The sequence below is a fragment of the Embiotoca jacksoni genome, unplaced genomic scaffold, assembly GCF_022577435.1.
Source record: "Embiotoca jacksoni isolate LCO1_2020_lvr unplaced genomic scaffold, fEmbJac1.0.p SCAF_12, whole genome shotgun sequence".
Lineage (NCBI taxonomy): Eukaryota > Metazoa > Chordata > Actinopteri > Embiotocidae > Embiotoca > Embiotoca jacksoni.
Window position 1 is genome coordinate 16,702,042 of NW_027185252.1, and position 25,109 is coordinate 16,727,150.

General features: G+C 41.7%; 3 protein-coding genes across 7 annotated transcripts; 2 read left to right on the forward strand and 1 right to left on the reverse strand.

The window, feature by feature from the left end:
- The first annotated feature begins 847 nt into the window (after positions 1-847).
- Positions 848-5,660, forward strand: pkd2l1 (polycystic kidney disease 2-like 1). Its single transcript, XM_069144126.1, has 15 exons — positions 848-1,127; positions 1,409-1,522; positions 2,318-2,445; positions 2,564-2,817; positions 2,905-3,129; positions 3,213-3,441; positions 3,533-3,703; positions 3,797-3,978; positions 4,073-4,193; positions 4,277-4,375; positions 4,476-4,597; positions 4,675-4,792; positions 4,909-5,042; positions 5,169-5,310; positions 5,541-5,660. The coding sequence occupies exons 1-15, from the start codon at positions 848-850 to the stop codon at positions 5,658-5,660; spliced, it is 2,439 nt and encodes an 812-aa protein (XP_069000227.1).
- A 1,307-nt stretch (positions 5,661-6,967) lies between these two features.
- tial1 (TIA1 cytotoxic granule-associated RNA binding protein-like 1) lies at positions 6,968-18,686 on the reverse strand. Of its 4 annotated transcripts, XM_069145155.1 has the most exons (13): positions 18,598-18,686; positions 18,073-18,156; positions 16,039-16,135; positions 15,778-15,876; positions 15,564-15,618; positions 15,369-15,456; positions 13,263-13,338; positions 12,892-13,000; positions 12,449-12,544; positions 12,229-12,313; positions 11,879-12,002; positions 11,453-11,598; positions 6,968-11,200 (listed from the first exon to the last, which is right to left on the reverse strand). In XM_069145155.1, exons 3-13 carry the CDS (start codon positions 16,048-16,050, stop codon positions 11,071-11,073), a joined length of 1,020 nt encoding a protein of 339 aa, XP_069001256.1. In that variant the 5' UTR covers positions 16,051-16,135; positions 18,073-18,156; positions 18,598-18,686; the 3' UTR covers positions 6,968-11,070. The 4 variants fall into 4 exon arrangements, with proteins under 4 accessions (XP_069001256.1, XP_069001255.1, XP_069001257.1 ...); XM_069145154.1 differs by lacking the exons at positions 18,073-18,156; positions 18,598-18,686 and adding an exon at positions 16,553-16,724; XM_069145156.1 differs by lacking the exons at positions 15,369-15,456; positions 15,564-15,618; positions 15,778-15,876; ... (1 more) ...; positions 18,073-18,156; positions 18,598-18,686 and adding an exon at positions 13,744-15,350.
- Positions 16,100-24,883, forward strand: bag3 (BCL2 associated athanogene 3). Of its 2 annotated transcripts, none has more exons than XM_069145152.1 (4): positions 16,100-16,614; positions 21,427-21,762; positions 21,865-22,209; positions 22,307-24,883. In XM_069145152.1, the coding sequence occupies exons 2-4, from the start codon at positions 21,508-21,510 to the stop codon at positions 23,012-23,014; spliced, it is 1,308 nt and encodes a 435-aa protein (XP_069001253.1). In that variant the 5' UTR covers positions 16,100-16,614; positions 21,427-21,507; the 3' UTR covers positions 23,015-24,883. The 2 variants fall into 2 exon arrangements, with proteins under 2 accessions (XP_069001253.1, XP_069001252.1); XM_069145151.1 differs by lacking the exon at positions 16,100-16,614 and adding an exon at positions 18,886-19,433.
- Positions 24,884-25,109: the final 226 nt, after the last annotated feature.

Genomic DNA, 25,109 nt, shown 5'->3' on the forward strand with positions numbered 1-25,109 from the left:
CTGCCACGGTGAATGTTTGCATACCTAATAAACGCTTTCTGACAGTTGGCATGTGAAACATGAATAGAGTCAAAAGTGCGTCATGTTAATGAGGCAGAGACCGTCAGTGACACTGCAATCACGCTGCTCATTAATTCCGCCACAAGCAGCGAACAGTTGGTGGCAGAGACTAAAATCGACGTGCAATCAATTGATTTCCTCAATGGGAGCACGTTATTGGAGGAGTCGTTAATCAATAGTGACAACAATGTGCTCAGCATGGAAGTAACTGAGAGGCCAAAACAAATTAAAATGTCTTTCAACTGCTGAATTATTTAGTCTTCCAACATGGCTGCATGTTCTCTTTTATAAGACATTTTCAGCAGCTTAATAAATATGGTAGAGATCCCCACTATAAAATATAGTTCATTAAATTTGGAAAGTTATTTTTGGTCATTTGAGCTCTTGGCTGCCGGTTTAAAGGAGGATAGTAAGTGACGGGGAAGCAGGTGGTCTCTACACTAATTTTACATGTTTTGTTTTCTGGTCATTTCGTTTTATTTTACCAAATGCTCAGTCTAATGAGGTTAAATGTGGGGTCAGTTGTCCAGTAAGTGTCCACAGCAGAAAACAAGTGTTGTGTAAGTGCAACACCAATCATGTTATTACGTCAATGTGCTTCAATTAGGTCTCAATCTCAAGACAACAAAAGCTACAACAGTGGGCCTGCAGCTCCTCCCTCAACAAAGCTTATGTCATCATCGTTTCTCCAGCAGGTGTTCAAAAGCTGACGACTCTGCTCGCCTTCACTTCCCTCTCTGACCTAAACACCAGCAGACCATCCAGAGAAACGCACGTGTCCCGCAGCATGAAGTGCCTGAACAACCGTGCCGAGAGCCACCTGACCGGGCAAGTGGAGTGCGAGTTGGACAGCATGGGTAACGGGGCCTGGGTGAACCAGGGCTTCTGTGGCTCCCTGCCACCCATTCCCCGGGTTGTCAGCACCATCTACAACTCCCAGCCCTTCTTCCAAGGCTCTATGGACAGCATGTACAAACTGGACACGCCGGACCCGTTCCCAGAGGAAACACCTTCCCCTGACCAAAGTCTGATCAAGAAACGAGGAGGCTGCTGCTCTTTTATCAAAGGTAGGAACACATTCTGGTTTACAACAGAACTTCTGCTTCCAATATCGACGGTACAACCAGATTAATGAGTATAAATATAACCAATTATTAATGGTTTAGTCTACTACAGTATGTCTGTAAATTCAACTAGTCACTCAACATCTGTTTTTATCCTAAAAGATTTGAGCCATCTTGTTAGTTTAAAAATGTAGACACCTGCTCTTTTTAACTCAGAGTCAAAGTTACCCTCCATGATATGAACTTATTACATAACTGATGCCTTTCACTGATATTTCTTGTAGGGTTGTGGGGAACAACATTGACCGAAAACACCTTTAACAACAGGGAACTGTTTGTCCGAACCACTCTGCGGGAGTTACTGGTCTACTTGGTGTTCCTGGTGGACATTTGCCTCTGTAAGTATTCTACGCACACAAATATGATGCCTGGCACTTACCTTGAGAGTTGTGAATGGATGCACAAAGTCTTGAGACAAAATGATTGTAATAACATGTTCAAACAACATTTGCAAGTGCTTATTCGCACCTGTTGTACTTATAAAATACAAAAGTATTTTCCTACATTTGAAAGATGTGGAATTGGTGTGCAAGCATTGGAAATTACTTCCAAAGACAAATGTGCGCTCTTCACACATTAATCAGCCTCAATGTGACAGAAGGGATGAAGAGAATTTAAATGTCTCTAAGTCTGATGAACACTAAACGCATTATTTTCAATAACTTTGACGTGCTCAACATTTGATGAGATATTAGAGCACTTTGGATGGTTGATTTACCATCAAAAGTCTCCTCTTTGCTTTAATGCCTACCACAAATGCCCTTCCCATCTCTCTGCTAAGAGCCATTGTCCGGCTGAGCATTAGCAGTGAAAGGCACTTCTCTCTTGCCTTTTACAGATAAGAGCATTTGGCCCCTTTGTTGCTTTGTCTCGGTTAGATTTACATTGTTTGATGAGGCTATTTGCGTCAGGCCAGCGTGCGCCCTCTTCAAACAAATTACAGCCTCTAATCTGGATCTATTTGACCGCTGCTGTGACATAAACACAGACGAACAACAAAGTCTTTGCGTGTCTGCCTCTCAGGTTGTCTTATCTTGGACTGCTGAATGGAGCGACATTTAGAGCGGAGCCTGAGCAAAGCCAGATAGGAAGCAACGACTCGGCATTAACAATGTGATTACGTTGTGTTTCAGTGACATACGGTATGACCAGCTCGAGCACCTACTATTACACGAAAGCCATGACGGACCTGTTTGTGAATACAGCCGGCGAAGGTGGGGTTAGGTTTCAGTCCATTAGCTCCATGGCCGACTTCTGGACTGTGAGTTTTCCTCCATATTCATGTCTTCCACCTTCACCACAATGAGAAATCACTTACCAATTAGAATACGAACAAAAGGGCAAATCAAACTGCATCCCTTCTCTTTTTATATGAACAGTATACTCAGGGCCCGTTACTGGACGGCCTCTACTGGACCAAATGGTACAATGACCAGTCCCTGGACAGCGGCGACCAGTCTTTCATCTACTATGAGAACATGCTGCTCGGTGTCCCCAGGATGAGGCAGATCAAGATCAAGAACAACTCCTGCATGGTCCACAAAGACTTCCAAGATGAGATCACGGGATGCTTCGATGTTTACAATGACAAGAAGGAGGACGACCTGAGCTTCGGTCTCATCAACGGCACTGCGTAAGCTGCTCCCTAAATGTTTTGTCGATACCCTTTTTTGTACAAGAATTGCAGCAGGTAAAAATAAATGTTCTTCTTTGTCTGCAGCTGGACCTACCACACAGAGAAGGAGGTCAAGGGTTCCTCTCACTGGGGCTTGTTGACTACGTACAGCGGAGCGGGATATTATCAAGACCTTAGTCGGACCAAAGAGGAGAGCAGTGTCATACTGATGGGACTGGTGGAAAATCTTTGGCTGGACCGAGGAACCAGATCAGCCTTCATCGACTTCTCCACTTACAACGCAAACATTAACATGTTCTGTGTCATCAGGTAAGCAGCATCGCTGACGATAACAACTTCCCTCACTTGTACTCATCCACCGGTTGACTAAACGTTTTATCTGCCTCTCAAAGGTTGGTGGTTGAATTCCCGGCAACTGGTGGAGCGATCCCGTCCTACCAGATCAGAACAGTCAGACTGATTCGTTACATCACCACCTGGGATTACTTCATCCTCGGCTGCGAGATGGTCTTCTGTGTATTCATCCTCTACTACGTTGTGGAGGAGATTCTCGAGCTGCGGATACACAAGTTCTCCTATTTCAAAAGCATCTGGAACATACTGGATATCGTTGTCATAATGGTACGTAAATGTAATGTAAAATCTTAAAATCAAACATCCTTTTCTTAGATTTTTCCTCGCCTCAAAAAAGTACGATTATTTTCCCTTTCAGCTCGCCATCGTTGCCATTGTTTTCAACATTTTCCGAACCATCAAAGTAGACAAGTTGCTCGGGAAACTCCTGGAGCAGCCCGATATCTACGCTGACTTTGAATTTCTGTCATTCTGGCAAACACAATATAACAACATGAACGCAGTCAACTTGTTCTTCGCGTGGATCAAGGTAACCTACTGACGTGTTTTGGCTCCAACACATTTTCTTACGTGGCTTTGGTGTCATTCAAAACAAATGTGTGCTTTCTTCTGGTGCTTGCAGGTTTTCAAGTACATCAGTTTTAACAAGACCATGACTCAGCTGTCCTCCACGCTGGGTCGATGTGCTAAAGACATCTTGGGATTTGCCATCATGTTCTTCATCGTGTTCTTTGCTTACGCTCAACTTGGATATTTGCTCTTTGGCATGGAGGTTGAATCTTTCAGCACCTTCGTGAAGTGCATGTAAGCGGTGTTGCAAAAAGCAGCAGGAAATCTTTCACTGGGATGACTGGGCATCAATTAATCAACCCTTTTCATTTTTTTTTTCCCCCCGCAGCTTCACACAGTTCAGAATTATTCTTGGAGACTTTGATTACGATGCCATCGATCGTGCTAACAGAGTTCTCGGTCCGATCTATTTTGTCACTTATGTGTTTTTTGTTTTCTTTGTCCTGCTGGTAAGTAGTTCTCCTACACAAGATGTTAGATTTAAAAAGAATATAATCGAGCAGTTAATTATCTCTTCACATATTTTTCTCAGAATATGTTTCTGGCTATCATCAACGACACATATTCGGAGGTTAAGGAGGAGCTTTCATCTCAAAAAGATGAGCTGCAAATCACTGACATCATCAAACAGGTAAAGACACAATAAATCTAGTTTATGTAAAATAGACACATTTGTGGATAATATTTTATAATTCAGAATATTTTGTAATTCAGAATATTTTGTAATTCAGAGCTATATGAAGACATTTACGAAGTTGAAACTTAAGAAAGAGAAAATATCGGATGTTCAGAAGGCTCTACGGTCCGGATCTGGAGAGATCCAATTCAAGGACTTCAGAGAGACTCTTAAAGAGTAAGTTTCAAAATATCGAAAAGGAAACACAGACTTCCGTATTGAACGTAACCCTCACCTCTCTGACGACTTTGCAGGATGGGACATGCCGACGATGAAATTTCTGCAGCCTTCTCAAAGTTCGACCGTGACGGGAACCAAATTCTAGACGTAGACGAACAAGAGAGGATGAAAGTCGAACTGGAGGAAAAGAGGGTTTGTGTGATGATTTGTGTAATTTATAACATAAATGCGATAATTCCGTTGGATTTTCATACATTTCTGGACATATTTCTTCGTTAGCTTCATTGCAGTTTCTCCATTTTTGTCAGGATGCTCTCAGCGCTGAACTCAACAATCTTGGAAAGAATTATGGGAAAGAACCACTTGAAAAGCCTCCTGTCACATCCAATGAGCTGAAGAGCCACTCGGGTCAAACCTCTGTGGACCACGAAGTGTTTCTAAGGTGGGAAAAGTTCTTGCAGTATGAAATGTGATGAAGTGTCTAATTTGCTCTCCAAACAAGATCAATACATTTAATTACGACAGACATTAATATAAAATGCGATTTACCTTTTTCTCGCCACAACAGACTGACCCGACAGGTCCTCCAGCTTGAAAGCTCTGTAGCAGGCATCACATCCAGGATTGAGCTGATTATGGAGCAACTGGGACGACGAGACAAAGCTAAAGGGAATGAAACAGCAGGGAAACTGCCTGTGACCCATCATGATGTAAGTATAGAAATAGGTTAAAGGTATTCTTAAACCACCTCGTGTTCATCAGACGGTAAACAGCGAAGGAGGCTTCACCCTACAAATATCAGGTGTTCAGAATACACTGAAAGATATGTTCAAGCTGAGGAACTGTACAATTTGATTTTGTACTTTAGCATCCCAGCAAGTTAGACTTGGTTTTATCCTTCTTAAATCAGAATAGTTTTCTCGAAATGACCCCAATCCAGAGTGGTGAGCCTGCTTCAGATGGCCGTGTGCTGGTTTGTGTCGACCGGGCAACGAAGGCCGAGATGTCGTCCAGAAGACCAGCAGTCCACAGCAGCTCCACGTACGGCTACCGCATGTGATTCAACTCTGAGAAACAGAAGCAGGAAATGATCTGGAAACCAGCTCACACACCGACATTATTTTGTTCCCTGACTTTCCTTTAAACGGTTCAGTGAAAAAGGGTTTTCAGGTAGAAAACAACAATTAGCTGGTTAGATAAAGAATAAACTCTTCACATGGCAATATTCAAAGGCACTCTCATTTCATGGAAATATGTAAATACTGTACATGTGTTTTTGAAATTCTTTGCTTCTTAGGCGACTGCACTCGAGCTGATATAACAAACTGGTTCAAGCTCAGATTATATATATAGAAGACAACAACGCTGTAGGCAAGAGCCAAATGTAAATCTATACATTAGTGTTGTGTAAAATAAATATATTTCAACAGTAGGTTAGTCACGTAAAGTTATGCAGTATAATAAAATATTAGGCAATGCATATGCCACCTAACATCTGACTGAATATTTGCTTCGCTTTAGTCATTTAATGTTTGTGAACGTTCAAGTTCTCCAGAGTTACTAGCAGCCCCTTTAATAGTTTAAGGAAACGGTTCAATGATTATTCATTATCCTGAATAGATCCCGATCGAGACTGGAAGTTTGGGACCGATGCCAATACTGATATTAGAAAGTGAAAAATTTCAGATATCGGTTTATTGGCCGATATTCTTTCTACATAAACACACTTTTGTTGTAATGTAATGGAGGCAATACAGTTTATTATAAGTGCAATTAGGCAATAAACATCAATAAAAAAAAAAGGAATAATCATGAATAACCTTTAAAAAAAAAAAAAAAAAAAAAAAAAAAGCAAATCAAAAATTTTCAAATTTACCCCCTGAAGTTAAAAAATAAAAAAATAAAAAAAATCGACCAACAAACAGGCCGATATTGAAATAACTGAAAATCCAGTAACGGCCAATAAAATCAACCAGCTGACATCCTTCGGACTCTTTTCCTGAGCTGACAAAATCTCATGTCACAAGATAATAATGACAGTATTCACATCTTATCATAATCATATTCCCATCAAATACTAAATATTCAGACCTGGGACTCTATTATCCAAGTAGACAGTTTTAACTAATCAGGTGTAATACTTTCCAAAAATACTGCAAACAAAAAGGGGAAAAAGGTTTTAGAGCAAATGTAGAGAAAGCATGTGCTGTGTAGTATATTTAATTTCAGATGGTACAAACTTCAGTCTAATAATTGTTTAATGTCCCTTACTGTCGGACTGGTGAACTTACATTGAATGTATGCTTTCCCGTCACAATTTCTGCATAAAGCACAATTGATCCGTGTCCAATAAACGTACTAAGCAACGAGGTTCAAATGTTTCTTTATTTGAAGTGACCTGCTGAGTTTTTCCGTTGAATGGAAAATGTATTTCATCCTTTATTATTAAACATCACTTCCGCTGTTCAACTCGTGTATTATTGTCATAAAAGCAAATTGCTATTACATTCAGTATTTGAAGCAACAAATATATTACATGTCATAAGCGTGCAGTTCAAGTTGATACATCACCTGCTTCCTGCTACATCCTGAAAATGGCACACAAACTTAAAACGGGAAAATCCAGTGAAAAAGAATTTCGATTTATAGTGCAGCTTCTTTAAATAATAGAGTTTGAATTCGTTAACAAATCAATTAAGGCTTATTCATAAATTATTTTGCTGCAATTTAATGATGGAATTTCATTTTGAAACATTTCTACCTACAGTATGTACATTATTTTAAGTTTCATGAGGGTTTGTGATCAAGGTATATATTTACACTCTCAACAAACATGACCCCGTTTTTTTGTTTTCTTCGTAGACACCCTTCCCCCCCCCCTCCCCCTCCTCCTCCTCCTCCCGCAGCTCAAATGAATAAACATCAAAAGCATCATCAAGTTTGTTGGCTAATACAACAGAGGGAGGGTGAGCTTTCAGGGAGTGTAACATACTGTACAGAATGGCACATACACAGGAAATATCCAAATGGCAGGAAGTCTGTGAGAAATCCTCGTCACTATTTGACGGTGAATGGTTTTTTTTTTTGTTTTGTTATTATAATTTCCCTGGGATGTATAGAAATATTCTTTAAATAGAAAGATTTGAATGAACAGAGATACAGAACAAGTGTCTGCTGCCTCAAAAAAAAAAAAAAAAAACACAGACTATTTAGGAAACCCTCCACTTTCAATATGTTCAGAATAAACCAAATAAAACAAGCCCCAATTAACGTAAACCTAAAACATTGGAGGGTTTGTCTTTATGCAGAAGGGTGACTAAATTATAACATTTTGAATGATGTAAAACATGATGCGATATAACTCGGGGCAAGATTTTACCGGAAAAAAAACAAAAAACAGCCTCAAAGCCATCGGAAAGAAATGACTATAAATTAGCTGATGTTAGCGAGGAGGGAGAAGATGAAGAAAATATTTAAGATTCAGTATTCCTCGAGGAAACCAGCTCCAGAATCAGCACACAGTTTGTCACCATTATAAAGTTTGGGGATTAAGCAGTTTTTACAACATTTTCCTTTATACAGTGAACATGTGCTATTGCCTTTCCTTTGAGACACAAGATTATAAATTAGTCACTCTAGGCTACAGTAAGGTGGAAACTAAAATCCATCAAAGTCTGCAAACATGCTTATCACTCCAATACAAAACATTAAAATTCAAATCATTTTTTTGCTTTCCGAGCTGTGTAGATGAATTTGTCTTTGTACACAAAATTTATCCAAGAGATACATCATCCCGCCTAAATCTCCTTTAAAGCCACAGTTGTTTATACAAATAGTTTCGTCACAGATACTGGAAAGGTAAGCTCCCGTCGCAGGGCCTCTATTCACAAAGCATTTCATCCTCAATATATCAAAACAGGACTGAGTCTAGAAACTATATGAGCTGAAGTTCAGCAGGTCATTCGTGTGGCTCAGTAAAGTTCGGAGCACAAATTAATCACGGTGATTAATCACACCGGCTTGATCTGTGCAACACTGTCATCACTGTATGCAGATTTAAAAACTGACCTACATTACAAACATGAACTTGATCAATGCGTGAACACTCGAGTGGTTTTGTCTCCTGCCGTTATAAAATGACAGAAAATGCCCCGAGTATAACCAGTAAATAAACATTTAAAAACATGTTGGCAAACAAAGCAGGTATTGCTATAGTTTGATTATTTAATATTGATGTTAGTAAGTTTGAGGTTTCCAGGGATTTTAATCCTCGTCACTCCAGTCAGCTGCTGGAGTAACTCGATGGCTTTTAGTAGGTGTGCTTTAAGGTTCACAAAATAACTGTTATGTGAACGTTTTTTGTTTTTTATTTTTTATTTTTATTTTCTCAATCTGGGAGTAACAATTAGTTTTGGAAAACTATACTTCTGGATGGTTTGGCCCGCTGGTCAACTTACTTAAAGTGTGATGATGAGAGGAAAAGTTTGTGTCTGTTAAAGCTCCCATATTGTACAAATTCAGATTTCTATTTCTTTTTTGATTATAAAACAGGTGCTGTATAAATACTGTGAACGCGTAGAAACGCAGCCGGTGTTTAGACAAGCCATTTGAACTTCGTTAAGTTTGTGAAGTCACAAACCCTCGTTCATGTCACATGTCCTCCCTCAGCAGACCAATGTCCAAACTTTTATGTGTGTGTGTGTGTGTGTGTGTGTGTGTGTGTGTGTGTGTGTGTGGGGGGGGGGGGGGAGGGGGGGGGGGGGGGGGACACTGAGCTGTCATTTTGTCTGCAGTTAGGAAACTATGCGACCAAAGAAAAGCCGTCAAAAGAGCGGACCAATCAGAAGAGAGGGTAACCGAGTGACTCAAAGACACATAAAACAGCCTGTTGTCAGTCGAGCTCCAGAGAAGCTCAACAGAGATGTAAAACTATATTGAGATGGATTTTCGGTACTTAAATTCACAAAAACATCTTACGGATATCAAGACTGCAAATAAACTTTTTGTAAAAAAAAAAAAAAAAAAAAGTGTAAAACATGGGACCTTTAAGATGGCATAACTCTGTGAATCCTCTTATCACATACTGCTTAAGGTTTCCGGGCTGAACATTCAAAACGTTGTTTTATCATGAAACATCAACAGTTGAACAGACAGAGTTAGTTTGACTTTACTTCAGGGGCCCAAGAGCACTTTTTTAATTATTTTAAATTCATGAATTATTTTAAAACCTCTTGGTGTCACAGACTGTCATTTAAAACATACTGTTCAACTCGGGGATTTAAACAAAACAAACAAACAAACAAAAAATCTTCCGAGAGTTTTTTTTAAAGTCAGATTTCCCATCAACAAATTGTAAATGTTTTTTTGCTATATTGAACCAGCCGGAGGGACACGGGCTTTAAACTCCACATTGCTGTGATTGGTTGTAACATGACAAAGTCACAACCAATCACAGGTGAGCATCCTGCATGCTGATACAATCTAGCTCCAACCATTTGTAAAGTAAGTGACAGGGAGGCCCTGCAGTAGGACGCATACACGCATGTCCAGCTTTTCAAAAAAATGTCTTTATCTTTTCAGTTCGGCTGCTTTTTTCCTGCCGTGCGGTCAATTCCCATTGATTTTTATTAATGTTAATTTTGCCACTTAATATTGATTTAGTTTCAGCCTGAACAAAATGTGTATTCGTTTTTCTCTAAACCTAGCAATTATATATATATATTTATTTTTTTTTTTTTTTTTCCTAATCGACAAAAGCTGAAGTAATTTTGGTCCTACTTTTGCATGTTTACTCTGAATCTCATCTAAGCATTTCCAGGCTGCCCCCGTCACCATCTTTGTGTACAGTTACCATGGTTACCGCCGTTATTCCTGTCTATCGTGAGGTTAATGGAAAAGGCTCTGTGTCCTCTGCAGTCAAACAAGAGATGGGAGTCTTTTCAGCAAATCCCGTTAATGTCATCACTTCCAAACTCTGAACAGAGCTGCTCACCTCGTGTACGCACCGACACAGATACCCGTCCTCCCCGACGGAGAGCAGCGACCTCTTTCCGAAGATGAATCACTTAATTGTTTGCTAAAACACTGCTTAGTAGTTTGGCTTGAGAAGAAAGGCAAAATTGTTAGATAACATTAACACTTAGTTACAGTGACAAAACTAACACTAAAACTAAAACTAATTTATGTGAAAAACAGCAGAGGCAGCTGAGAAAAGCTGGACAGCGTGTACACACTCTGAGCCGATATGAATATTTGGGTTTGGGTGGTTAACTACGAGGCCTTTCTGGAGTCCAACTAACAAAAATCCGCCGAAGCGATGAAAAACTGTAAACCCTACAAACTGGTAGTATAGGAGCAACTATTAGCTACAAAGGCTTTGTGAATATGGCCCCTGGCCCTTCTTTTACCACAGCAGCTGTCCGGCTCAAGACTGCCGTGTCCCCTTGGTGTCACACTTGGGTTCGGGCGTCTCACTGCGTCTGGTAGCCAGCCATGCTGAAATTGGCCAGGTTGGACATGACTGTGCCGGGTGGGGCTGCAGCCTGAGCTGACGGAGATCCAAAGCCTCCCACCCAGGCCGGGGACTGGGACTGGGACTGCCTGTAAAAGTTCCCACAGATACAGAGTCAGTGTGACTGTGGTCACAAATATCAGTTGTGTTGTAAAATAAATCAACGATCCCCCTGCTAGAGGAAAAGAGCTCTTTTTTTTTTTGTCTTGAGGAAGTGTTTTAAGGTCAAATTAGCATAAATCAGGCCTCGGAGGCTTTTGATGACGGGTGTAGTTCAACGGGCCTCTAACAACAGTCAGATCAAATGTTTCATTGAAAACATGCGACACAGTGAAACTCACTCTACTCCAAATCCCTGCTGGTTCCACGTCTGGCCGTACATGCTGTAGGAGGGAACTTGCCACCCGTTGGTCACATACTGGCCGTACTGCTGCTGCTGTGGGTTCCCGTAGACCTGGTTCCACTGCCCCCACTGGCTGTACTCAACCTGAGTGACACAACCAGAGAGAAAAGCAAATAAATGTTTGAACAGCCCCATTAACTCCATGTTCAATCAGCAGCAAGTGATAACGAATACTGCAGAATAATGTCATTAAAAAAGACACGTAATTTACCCCTTCAGTCTGTTGTTTTATGACTGAGAATATATCTTGGGATTTGTAATAATGTGTGTATGACTGTCTCTCTTTTCTTTTTTATTTCCACATGAATATATGTATTTTTAAAACCGCATCACTTTTGTCTCATCATTGATGTTGTCTCTCTACCTGCTGTGGATTTTTTGCCATGTCGGGAGATTCTTTGCCCCAGAAGCACTTCACTATGTGTCCTTCAATGACTGTGCCGTTTACTGATACAATGGCGTGGGCAGCACTGTCATGGGAGGAAAACCTTCAGAGGAAAACAAGCACATAAGAAGGAAGAATTTCTATCAGACAATACAGAGTGTTTAAACTTTTGAGACGACTGAGCCTCCATAACATCACTGCAGTAAAGACAAACACAAAAGAAAAGGTCTCTGACAACGAACGAGGGATTTAACCGGCCTGTAATTGAGTCATGAAACATGCGCGTGTGACATCCAGAGGCTAAATGCAGCGATGGACTGAGGCACTACCTGATGAAAGAATATCCTTTCTCCGGGAAAACCCTGACCTCCATGATTTGACCAAATGGGGAGAAGGTCTGTCGCATGACATGTTCTGAAGGAGTCAGGAAAAAAAGATGAATGTGTTTAGTTCAAGGCTATTTGAGGAAACCGTACGTTAACTAATAAGACCACTATTAGTGTGTGACGACAGGGTGTAACAATGGCATCTTGGGAACGTGACACTCGCCTGATAGTCCTGACTGGATCCCTCCACAGTACACGGTGCAGTTCTGTGGGCTGGACTGAGTCACGACGTCATCAAACCTCAGCTGCTTTGAACCATCTGAGACAGAAACAACACGTGGAATCAGATATCCCAAACTTCACATGTTAGGTTTGTGCTGACCATCAACTCCTTGACAAAGCTGTGATTTATGATAAAAAAAAATCTACTCCAATACGTTTTTTTTATCATCTATAATTAAACGAAATGCATCATAGCTAAAATAAAGTCTGCCGGTAGGTAGGTTCTTTAGGTGAGGCGGGTTTCTGAACTTATTTGACTGCCCTAGCCGAGAAAAATGAACAGCAAATGCTTCCGTTTCTTCTGCTGCCAAAATATAAACACAGTGATGATATTAGACACATTTTGAGCCTGAATTCTCAAAAAGAATAACAGACAATACTCACTGTCCTGAGAACTCTTCGGAGCTGGAGGTTTACGCGTTGCCCAGTTAGTCCTGATTTGGCGTCCTCCAAGCCACTGTCCCGCCATGTTGATGATGGCGTTCTCTGCATCCTACAAACCCAAATCAAACATAATTACCTTTCCGAATTTGATCGATTTTTCCAATTTATCTATGGCCGTAATCAATCATGAAAAACACATTACTGCTTACGAAGTAATTTTGAAACTAGTGATGGCAAACAGGAAGCTATGTAATTTTAGATGATTTTGGTTGTGACTAACTACAAATAATTTGACTTTAATTACTGTAATTAGGATAATAAACAGAAAATAGAAATAACCTTCAGTCTGTGTTCTTGCACTGGAGCCTTACCAGTTTGTTGTAGAAGGACACAAATCCATACCCCTTTGATTTGCCTGTCGTCATGTCCTTCACAACACGGGCGTCCCTAGAGGGAAACGTGAAAACAACTTCAGAGCACTTTACAATTTCAATCTTCAAACCAAAAGGAACCACGCAAAACACACTGAACTGTGAATCCTCTACTCTGGCCTACATTAAGGTATATTAGCTATCATGACCTTGTACTGAGCGCTGACTCGCATAATAACTTCAAAGTAACACTTGAAAAGAAAAAAACAAGTACAAAAACATGCAGCCTATAGTAAATAATTTCAGATGTATTAATGGATCTTTACCACTAGGGCACCACTTCTTTTGCTCAATCCTCACAACAGTAGGCTACTGATTTATGGGTTACCATGCATTCAAAAAAAAATCTGTTGTTGGTGCTCTTTCTACAGATAAAAACATAGAAAATATCAAAAGAGAAAAAAGGAATTAAAAGGCATACATGGCCTGTTAACAGATTTCTTTATTTTTCCTGGTCAATTCTTTACCACCAATATGGAGTATGGAGTTTGGGGAGCTGCAAATTTTGAGAAATTGACATTTTCAGAAATTTTGGAAGAGGATCATTGCACTACAAAACAACACTATGCAAATCAAAATGAGACAATTTAAACATGGCTTTAGAGGAGTACATTGTGTATTGGAATTCGTTAATCTAAGCTAGATCATGTTAATACATGGCATCTACAAATAAAGACATATGGAAAGAATGGAATAAATAGAGAAAAAAACTACATCTGAGTCTCCAGAGTGCACAGTTCCTTGCTGTTAGCCTTCAAGCTCCTGTCCAATCCTATGAGCATTTCTGTAAAATAACCAAAGTGCTATTATTTCACTGAGACCCACAACTAAAAGCTGTTCAGGTTCATACACACAGCTTACATTTTGCTGACACACTGTACAGTTTTACTTACCACACCCTAAATATGCATACAAAAGCAAGCAGAGGCTTAAAGCTGACACTTTAGTTATAAAAATAGACAATACATAAAGAGCAAGTAAATTCACTGCAATTGTGTTAATCTCATAAATGAGGCCGATCCAATCCGCTTTTGAAAAACAAAACAAGACAATACATATTATGTAAAAGGTCCATTCTGATGTTTACTTTTACTGAATACTTAACATTATGTAGGACCATCAAATATGTTTACATGCATGGATGTAAGGTCTTTTGCACATAATGTAAGTGTGACAAAGAAGATGACGCAAAAATAAAAGGTGCTCTCCTGAACACTGAATCTCTGTTTACTTCTCAGCATTCATCCATCCATCCATTATCTATACCCGCTTTATCCTCTCAGCATTCAGTCACACGTTAGATAACTTGGGTTTTACTCTTTTCCTATTACACATTAAGAATAAAACCTGCTCATGTAGCAGCCTGCCTGGTCGGGTTTTCTTTAAAGGAGTTAAAGGAGTGCACACACAGTGCAGATTTGTAGTTCTGAACAATCAAAAATATAAATGGTAGGTAATGTATGTTGGCCACATTGTGTTTGTTTCCCCATCACAGTTTATGAGCCAGTTTCTTGATTTTGTGTGTTTTATTAGAATGTATTTATTTTTGTAGAGAGTAATGGGATATCATATGCCTTTATTGGAGAAGGTTGCCAGGAAATGAAGTGTGAGAGCTAGGGACACAGAGAGAGAGAGGGAGGTGTGGCGGTGGTTATGACTTACAAGAAAGATCTCCAACCAGACTAGAACCAGGGACGCTGCAGGTTATGATTTTATTCAAAAACTAAATAATGCATCCGAGATCAAATGTAGCTCATAAACTGTTAAAGAGGAACAAAATCCTTCAGGATGTCAACCGTTCAGTGTTTGAGTCACGAAAATCTAAATTTCGCTGATATGAAATTGTAAATATTTTAGATTTACATTTAAGTCTGTACCCGTATTGCATGCATATAAACATGGTCAAAGATGAGCATAAGCTTACAAAGGAATATTATGAAGTACCTTAATATAGCCTGACTTAAGAGAAATCAATATGCTGGTACTGAGGCAGTAAAAATATTGATTTGCGCCTTAATAGAAATAACCTTCAGAGTGAAAACTTACGAGATTTTCCCAAAAGGTGCAAATGCAGCCTTGACGTCCTCAGTGGAAATCTCAGGGTTCAAATCACCCACAAAAACATGGAAGTGATCTGGGACAAAACAAAAGACAAGCAAACAGGACAGAAACCATTTACCAACCTCTGGTAAACTTTGATTTCAGAAGTTAAAAAAGAAAAAGGAAATGGTGAACACTCACTGGATGTGTCTTTCTTCTGGCTACTTGGAGTTGTGGCCCAGTTTACTTTGACCTCCTGGAAACAGAGAATTCACAGACAGCATTTAAAACTAAGACGGAGAACCGGAGAAGTAGATGTTTTCTTTACTAGAAACGAGGATCACAGCTCACCGGGGATTTCAGACAACTAAAGACCCACCTAACATGTAGTTTTAGAGCAGACTTGCTGTCCTACCTTTCCTAATATCTTCCTCCCGTTCATGGCTGCCAGGGCTGCAGCAGCATCTCGGTGTTCAAAGAACTCCACGAAGCAATACGGGTCGTTGCTCGTGTGCTGCAAGAGACCAGGTCGGACACGAAAGTTCAAAACAACCGGCTGTGTTTGTTGTGTTCATGTTTTAAACAACAGTACGGGTCGGTTTTTTTTTTTTATCGGTTTTCCTCCCAACTTTTGGGTGAAATATTAGGACGTGAATGACGGAAACAACCTGCTTACCTCCGTGATCATCTTACAACTTTTACAAGGTCCGATCTGGGTGAAGAGCTGCAGGATCAATATTTCTGTTACGTCCCTCGAGAGGTTCCCCACATATCTGGAGAGGACAGAGGACGGCCGGGTCAAGGACAGCTCACCCTGCTTCATGGCAGACAGCCAACAAGACAGTAAGACTTCTGGAAAGATGCCACGCGTAAACAAATGAAGACGTTTTGTCCCGACGCGGTGGTCTCTCCCTCTGACCGGGCCCGGTGTCACGGACACGGACAACATACACGGTCGTCACCGGAAACGCTTACGGATCACACACACACACACACGCGCACGAAGCATGTTGTTATTGTATTTATTTAACCGTGATGTAAATGATCCTAAAGTGAAGCGTGTATCTGCGTCGTCCGGTGTTCGCCATGTTTGTGGAAACAACGGGGAGCTAAGTTAGCCACCGGCTCACGACGTCGGCGAAAGCTGACGATAAGTAACGCTCCCCCGCCGGACACCTTCAGTTACTTACAGGGTTCTTGGGTGGCTTTCGTCGTCCATGACCGATGCTGACTGTGACCAGGCCGACAAAACGTGAGTAACTCGCTGGTCAGCTGACGGTAACTGGCGATGTACGCGGTTAGCAACAACAACAACTAGCTAACTAGCTGATAAGCTAGCTAACCGGGCACCAGTGCATACGTCACACTGCGAGTCCAGAGAGCGCGCATGCGCGTGAAAAGACCTGGCGAGGAAGTAACAAAAAGACAACAACAATGCAAATTACCCACTTCTTCAAGGAAACTATTTTCGGTTAATGAATAATTGTGAAATCCAAAGGAGCTAACACGTTTAGTTTAGTTTAGTTTAGTTTATTATATTTTGCAAAGTTTTTTTTTTTTTTTTTGCGGAAGTGACTCTTATTTTGAAGTTGGATGCAGAGGTGCACTTGTTTTATGTACCGCTGTACGACGGTTCACGGCGGCGCCTCGAGCCGCGGGGACCTTTCTGGAACACGCGCAGTTGTCAGCGTGAAGAAGACACCAGAGAGATCATGATCTGACGGACACGTTCATGTCTGATTCATCATTTCTGTTTTTATATTTTAACTGTACAAACGGCACTAAACTGCGCTCACTACTGTAGGAGAAAGATCTAAGAGCTAATCTTAAGTTTAAACAAATGATAGGTCCATAAACAGACTGGTCATTTACACAATAATCAATACGTGTTATTTGTTTCTTTATAAATTAACAACACTAAACAACATCAACATTTGTCCCGGGGGACTGAAGGTGGCAAACAAATCAAAACTGAAAAATATATAATAGTTTGATTGATTTACGTGAAGATAATCAAGATTCTCAACAAAAACAACACGAAGAATGCAAAACTAAAAAAAACCTATATGAAGTTACTCTTCTCCTTGAGGTTGGAGGATCCGGTTTGTGCTATAGCAACACTGATGACTTTACGTCCACTGACGACACCTCACAGCGGGGTCGAGGCAGGAGCAGTGCTCGGTGATTACCAGATACATAACCCTGGTAGGCCTGCAAAAGTTAGAGAGGCCTTTGGTCCTAGTATCCAAATATTCCGGCGACATATGATTAAATATGCTGGAAACTTCTTATTTAAATGAAGCCTTTAATTATTATTTCGCAACATGATTTAAACGCATTTATGATTCCACTTATTACAGCTGAATAATGTAGAGCCGAACAATCACTGTAACAAATGCTTTTCTCACTATAGTACACACTCACATCGGCATTCAATTCAATTCAAATCTGTCTGCTTTGTGTCTTAGTTGTATCTCCTGCATTCTCCGATGGATTACCGGACAGCCCGGGGGCCTAAGAGCTCAGGGATCCCCTGCGCCATAGCTTCTGCGTGAAGTCACTGTCATTTGTATTTCTTGTCACATCATCAGAGGGTTTAGTAATTCATGTCAAAAACAGAGCCTCAAAAGTACTACTGAAAAAAAAAAAAATGAAGGAATGGCATAAAAAAATGCGCTTTGAAGATGTTTACATGAAAGAAACCGCTTACATTTTAAGTGAGTGTTTATCCCCTCAGATTATCTGTAGGACTCCAGAGCGGCTGAGTACACAATGTCTTATGGGTCCTTCAACTCTGTGGAGAGAAATAATAATAACAATAAAAAAAAAACAACAACAAGCGCAATACAACAGCATGAATATATTGTAGGCTCGTGGTTACTGAATGTGCCCTGAGGTAAGGTGAATTTAGTTATTGCACTGGCTGCAAGTCAGTGTACCTGTCGTGGGAAACGGGGCCTTTTAGGTGTGTGTGCTCAGGGGACCAATAATCTCAGAATTCACCTGTGTTTATATTGCATCTACAATATAAATAACCCCAAATCCCTATAATAAATGATATTGTCTATGAAGCTGGCATATCTCTCCAGGAACAGTTTTATGGGGGAATTTGGAAAGAAGCTGCTGCAGGTATAATTAAAATTTTAAAGGAATTGTCTCAGCAGGCTACGCGTTTTATTAATCAGTCTTATGTACCAAAATACAGAAATCTGTTGTCTTCCATTGCGATGCTCACTTTCCACGTGGGGGTTCCTGACAGATGTCCTGCCAGGTGACGAAGACCTGGATTTACTCGTGTTTTCCTTATAGTATGAGGCAGAATTGGAGTAGTCCTGTGATGAAGGGGAGATCCGTCATCAGAGGTGCATTACACCACAAGTTACGTAATCGTGTACCAAATCAACCCAGACTGAGGCTCCTTGGACAACACGTGTGATGTGGGAGTCTGTGTACGTCTGTTTGGAGACGCTTTTTATTTATGGAGAACAGGCTTTGGGATTCCCCTTGTTTTAATACACAGACAATGGTTGTCAAACTTTGGGTCCAGGGACGCACACGGATCACGGAGGGGGCTGTAAGGGGGTCTGTAAAGGGTGAGCTGTCGGAAGAAGCGACTTGGACAGCAACAGCAAGAAATGCTCCGAGGTGCAGCGTCCTGGGAAAACCTGAAGAAATGCCGGTCAGAGGTTCACTTTGAGTCCGTGTTGGGGAGGGGGGGAGTCCGGCTGCTGCCACATAACAAGTTCGGGAACCCGTGCCACCGTCTCCGGCGCTGTCCGCCCCCAACATTAACCCTGCTATTTCGAGAAACTTCCAGCCCACTTTTCCCACGTCACTTGTAGGAATCTTTAAAGCGTCCGTCGCCTGTATAAAATGTCTCAGTGCTCGACAACCTGCAACATGAACGGCATGAAGACACAGTCGCCGTTACCGACCATGGCAAGCAACGACAACGACCCTCTGCCGCTCGGATGGGAAGTAAAAATTGACCCTCAGACTGGATGGCCCTTCTTCGTGGATCACAACAACCGCACCACAACCTGGAATGACCCGAGACACGACACGAGAAAGGTAAAAAAAAAAAAAAAAAAAAAAAAAAAAGGAAGAAGAAGAAGAAGAGCGGCGTGATAAAGTTAACGGTTAACGGTTGTTACAACGGTTCGGTGTCGCGCTCCGCCGGTGCACGTCTCGGTCCGGTGGTCCGGTGGTCCGGTGTCTGTTAGCGGTGAGCTACACAGTTATATATTATTCTTGTTGACTATAGGCCTTGTTTGGCGCCGTCGCCTCCCCCTCACGGACAGCTCATAAGCCCATTATAACGGGTGATCAACCCCGTTATGTTCCCGTGTCATGATCTAACACTATTATTACCCGATGACTCACCCTGCAGTATGTAAACGCTTCCAATGGGGTTTTTTTTTGTTGTTGTTGTTTTTTTTACCAGCCGTTTTGTCTCACGGCGGGGAAACACTGCGACGTCCGGCTCATATTAAACTTTTTCCCTTACAAGGATCGAGGCTGGTGTGCGGAGTGTGTAAGCGTGTACGGCCGGAGGCGCTGCCCCGCATATCACGTTCAAACTGGATTCAAATATGTTGGGAAAACATATCAGGTCTGCAGAGACAGCGAGAGAAAGAGAGAAAAAAACAAAAAAAAACAACAACCCTGTGGGCTGAATGGAGCCTCACAGCCTGCCAGCTGGTAATCTTCGGTCTCAGAGAAGAGACACACTGTTGTCCAAAGTTAGTGTCCAGAGGAATCTGCTAGAAAGACACAGCTGTTGGGGGATAAAATTGGTGCAACGGTGCTGGCAGCGTGTGGTGTCCCACACTGAAATGGCAGAGGGCGAAGGGTCGTTCACAGCTATGTGTTAACTTTGTTCCTGGAGGAAAACACGCTACCGGGTTTTTAAACATTTAAATGCAGTGTTTGTCCTTTTGATTTGTTTTTAAGCATTTGATCACTTCTCAGTTTCATCATGGACAGAGTGAACTATCAGACCTGTTGCTCCACAGCTGTCATGAGCAGGTGTAGTGTAAATTAATGCTTTGTTTTTAATATTTTATGTGATATCATTGTTATTTTCCTGCAACAGTAAGGCCCCAATAAGGACGTCAGTATTGATATTTGACGTTGTTTTTATGAGACCAGATCAGTTTAATAATGCACATATTGTCTTTCCTCTCTTTAAAATGTACCAAATGGCGGAGCAAACAACAGTTTTCTTTCTCTGCATGACATCATGTTGATTAGCCAACACCATGTTAGTTCACAGGGCGTGCCAAAACTATTGGGACAAGTGATGAAATTCATCCAGGTGATGTCACTCTGGTTGTGGAGCAAAATATCCAACACAGAAACAACAGTTGTCCGAGTGGAAAACGCACCAGGGTCTGCGTCAATCATTTATTTATCGGAGACTCGGAGAGGTGATACTTTTGGCATCCCGCTGTGTGAGTGGGACGTCTTGACCTCTAACCTTTGCAGTTATCTCTGGACTGAGAACACTTCCCTATTAGAAATACCTCCATGTTTTGAAAACCATTTGGTTGCGCGTGTAAATATGTCTGTGATAAGTTTTTCTGACAACACGTTTAAGCCGCACATATTCATTTGTACAGTTTTACATCGACTAAAATGTAATTCTTTTAGTGGAGGAGCAAGCAGCTAAACTATTCACGTAGATGCAAGTAATGTTCATTTTATTACTCTATAAGCAAGAATAGGTTGGTTAAAATGTATTAAAGCATGTTTAATAATAATTAACAGGTGCTGCATGCTTAGGTATAATAATACGAACCAGGTTTGGAGTGTTTATAGTAAAGGACATCACCATGTTTTGGTTGAATAGTTAAATACTTTGAATATTTGTGAAGAAAACAACATCAAAGTTGACCACAAATTTTGTTAATTAAATGTTTTGCAAGTGCTTTGAGTAGTTTTCTGTATTTTACTGGCTCTTTACTGGTTTTAATATTGTAAGTAACAAATCACAAGATTCTTAATGTTCATTGTTGTCAATAAATAGTGAGACTTTAACATTTTAAATCCTAATGTGTTTCAGGTTCGAGAAGTATCGGCAAATGGGCCCAACATACCGCCAGAACCAAGTCCTCAGGAGACACAGAAGACCTTCGTGAGGGAGATGAAGCACCCCATTCTTCGCCCCGGTTATGTTCCCATCCCGGTCTTCCATGACGGTGCAGAGCTGAGGCAGCAGCAGCATCCATGTTATTCCTACATCCAGCCAAGCACTGCACAGAACATCCGCACAGACGGGCGCACACCTTCCCCGACGCCGGGGCTCCACTGCAGGCCGAGATCACCTTTACACGGACCGTTAGACAGCTGCCCCACCGAGGCCGGGATGGTCGGATCGCCCGTTTCACCAACAGCAGAGGTTGGACTTGATTTTATGTCCCCCACCACATATTTTTCAGATGGAAGGCAAATGACCAAAAACTGAATTTTCACTGTTTGAATGTGATGTTTTATTTTTCAGGTTTATTCTGTCCCACATCACCATCCAGCACGACCCAGCAGCACCGGTCTTCAAGCCGGTTATATCCCTATCCCGGTGATCCATGAGGGCGGAGGAGGCCAAACGCAGCCTCAGTTAAATCCCTCAGTCTACTCTCAGCGCATCCCTTACCCCGAACATCAGCAGCCCTACCATCGCATTCAGACAGAAGAATGGCCCGGCTATTCAGCTGCAATGCCGTCTCCCCGAGAAAGGGCTTCTCCAATAGTGTTTCCCCAACATCGAGATGCTGCTTCAATTCACCTCCCACCTCATATCAGAAGCCAGTCACCTCTTATAACGCAAGTGCTGGGAGAAAGACCACAGGTAATTAGACTTTTATGTGTTCTAGCTTAGTTTGTTTTTTTTTGAAAAGTTGACCGACATCGTGACAGACCTCGATAACCTCTTTCTGTCTTCCCAGGCTCAACAAAGCATGCACCCGAAACCCGAGAACACGCCGCTCCCCCAGCCGCTGCACACAGACTCCGACGTCCAAAAGCCTCAACAACCTCAGCCGTTCCAACAGCCTCCACCTCAGCCACCTCAGCACTTCCAGCAGGTACCGCCTCAGACGTCTCCACAGCCTCAGCAGCCTGAACAGTTAATGCAGCAACAGTTCCCGCTGCCCCAGAAGCCCGAGCAACCGCAGCAACATATTGCAGATATCACAGTTCAAATACCTCCAAAGGCAGAGGCCCAGGACACGGCAGCTGTTCCCCCTGAGGTCCCACCTGTAAGGGTCGAGGCCGAACAAGCTGCTCAGTGTCCAGCCCACCCAGGCCTGACTAAGGTGCAGCAGATAGTCGGACGAGTTGCTAAACTGGAGCATGAGGTGAGATGTTTCGACGGAAAGAAGAATGACAAGAAGTACATGTTACTGGAGGAGCTGCTGACCAAAGAGCTGTTAGCGCTGGACTCTGTGGACCCCGAGGGTCGCGCAGACGTACGGCAAGCGAGACGGGACGGAGTCCGCCGCGTTCAGAACATACTGGAGGAACTAGAGCAGATGGAGGAGCAGCCGGCCAGGCCCGCCAGCGAGACAGCGATGGAGGGAGACAACCTGACGCAGAAAGGAGAGCCAAGCATGATCACCAAGGAGAATGTTGAGATGGCAAAGGAGATCTCGTAATGACTGCAGACTCCGTGATAAAGAGCAGAGGAGGATCACCTGCTGTATATTTGGTAGTGAACAAGTCTGCTCTGGTTAACTCTCCTCCTCCTCCTCCTCATCCTCATCCTCCTCCTCCTCCTCCTCGACCTACAGCATTTGTGAAAGTTGCATGCATTGATTAACAGTGTTGGTACGTCCAGCCATTCAGCACATAATTGATGATAGCTCAGTGCAATCATGTTTTTCAAGCCAATGTTGTTGTGCCAATGTCTTCATAATAAGACAGCTGTCATGATTAAGATGTTGACAACAGGCGCAGGGCAAAATAAAAATTTGAATAAGAGGCCTTTATCAATGAATGGAAGAGAAGTAGAAGTATTTTCTTAAGAAATGTTCTGTGTAGTTGCCTTTTGTCTGATCAAATATTGTATGAAGCTTTTCTTAATCCACTCAGCACATTTGGGGCTTTAAAGCAGGACTCACTGCAAAACTGAGTCAACATAGAAGCATTTCCCCCCTTTACCGCCACATGGCAATGTTGGAGCTGCTTTGTCACACAACACAGTGAAGATGTTTATTAGATGCTGCTTTTTTGGTGCATTACTGATTTTGCTGTCTTTGCACTTTGCCATCATTGAAATGTATCATGCTGAAAATCAGCGGCGCTTCATCTGAAGTATATCAGTTAAACGAGTTTTGATTGACGTGTTTGAGTGTTTGTATGTGAATTGGTTTACTTGTTGTTTCAAATCATGATATCAGTATTTATATCATTATAAAGTATTTTGGTACAATTATGAATGTGTAATGACAAACCGGGGGGTGAGAGGTGTCTCTTACTTGACATGTGAGACAATCAGCACTTGGTGCTAAGTAGGAATCACAGTTTTAAGATAGTCAGAAAGTCATTGTATAACTACCAAAGTCACCATCTGTAATAACACTAACACAAAAACGGCCTGAAAGCCTGAAAATGCCAACTGTGAGAAAATGCCCAATTCATTAACACTCTGATCTGTCAGCTAAAAAGGATCAGCTCTTTCTATGATTACACTCACTGTTTGTGCAGTAATTTGCCACTCTAATAAGATTGTAAGCCATTTGTAATGTAGGGTCACTGCCTGACACACTTTTACGAATTATGGATCGTGGCTTAGTGTTGATCACAGTTTATTAGTAGCTGGCTGGCGCATTGTTGAAAGAAAGTCACGTTGGTATGGTTGAAAATAAAATGTATTTGACATGGATTTTGACTGATGCTTGGCTTCCTAAAGATTCTGCAAAGTCTGAGACTTTTTAAATGTATATATTGGAGCATCTAAGTAGTATTCAAAGAGAATTAAATCACAAGGTAGCATACAGCACCTGACATTGAACTCAAGGTCCGCCATGTTTCTGCCTCGCCAAAACAATCCAATGTTTGTGTGTCCTCCACTTCCCTCAAAAAAAAAAGCATCCCTGACCCAGTCGTCATCTCTGAAGTCTGGCTTTACACTGGTGAGGTTAACAGTTGTGTTTCTCTCTGCGCTCAGCTGCCTCCTGCCTTTTCCCTCATGGACCCACTGAGTCATAACAGGACATTTTGGCCGCCTCATTCCCAGTCGGGAATGTGTTTACAATTTTGACAAATGATCTAAATTTATAACATCAACATTGAGATTGAATTACTTTTGACTGATGATTATTTTTTATACATAATCCCCTAATTTAAAAAAAAACACAAAACCACCTCTCCTTCATTGGACTTTCTGCCACTGAAAGACATTCTGCTTCGCTTACCATCAAATATGAATATCACACTATTTAAAAAAAAAAAAAAAGAGGACACAAATAAAGGTGTGACTGTGAATGACTGACAAGAGCCAATAAAATGAAGCCATACATTTATTTTTTGTTGTTTTAATTCTGACTAATGAAGACTTTGTCGTGAACATTTGAATGACTTCATCACCGTGTGGTGGTTCACTGTGGTGGATCACTGAGGTGGTTCATCACTGAGGTGGATCACTGAGGTGGTTCATCACTGAGGTGGATCATCACTGAGGTGGATCACTGAGGTGGTTGAACTCTGCAGGTCTTCAGTGAATCACCTGAACACCGGCGATGACGGCGC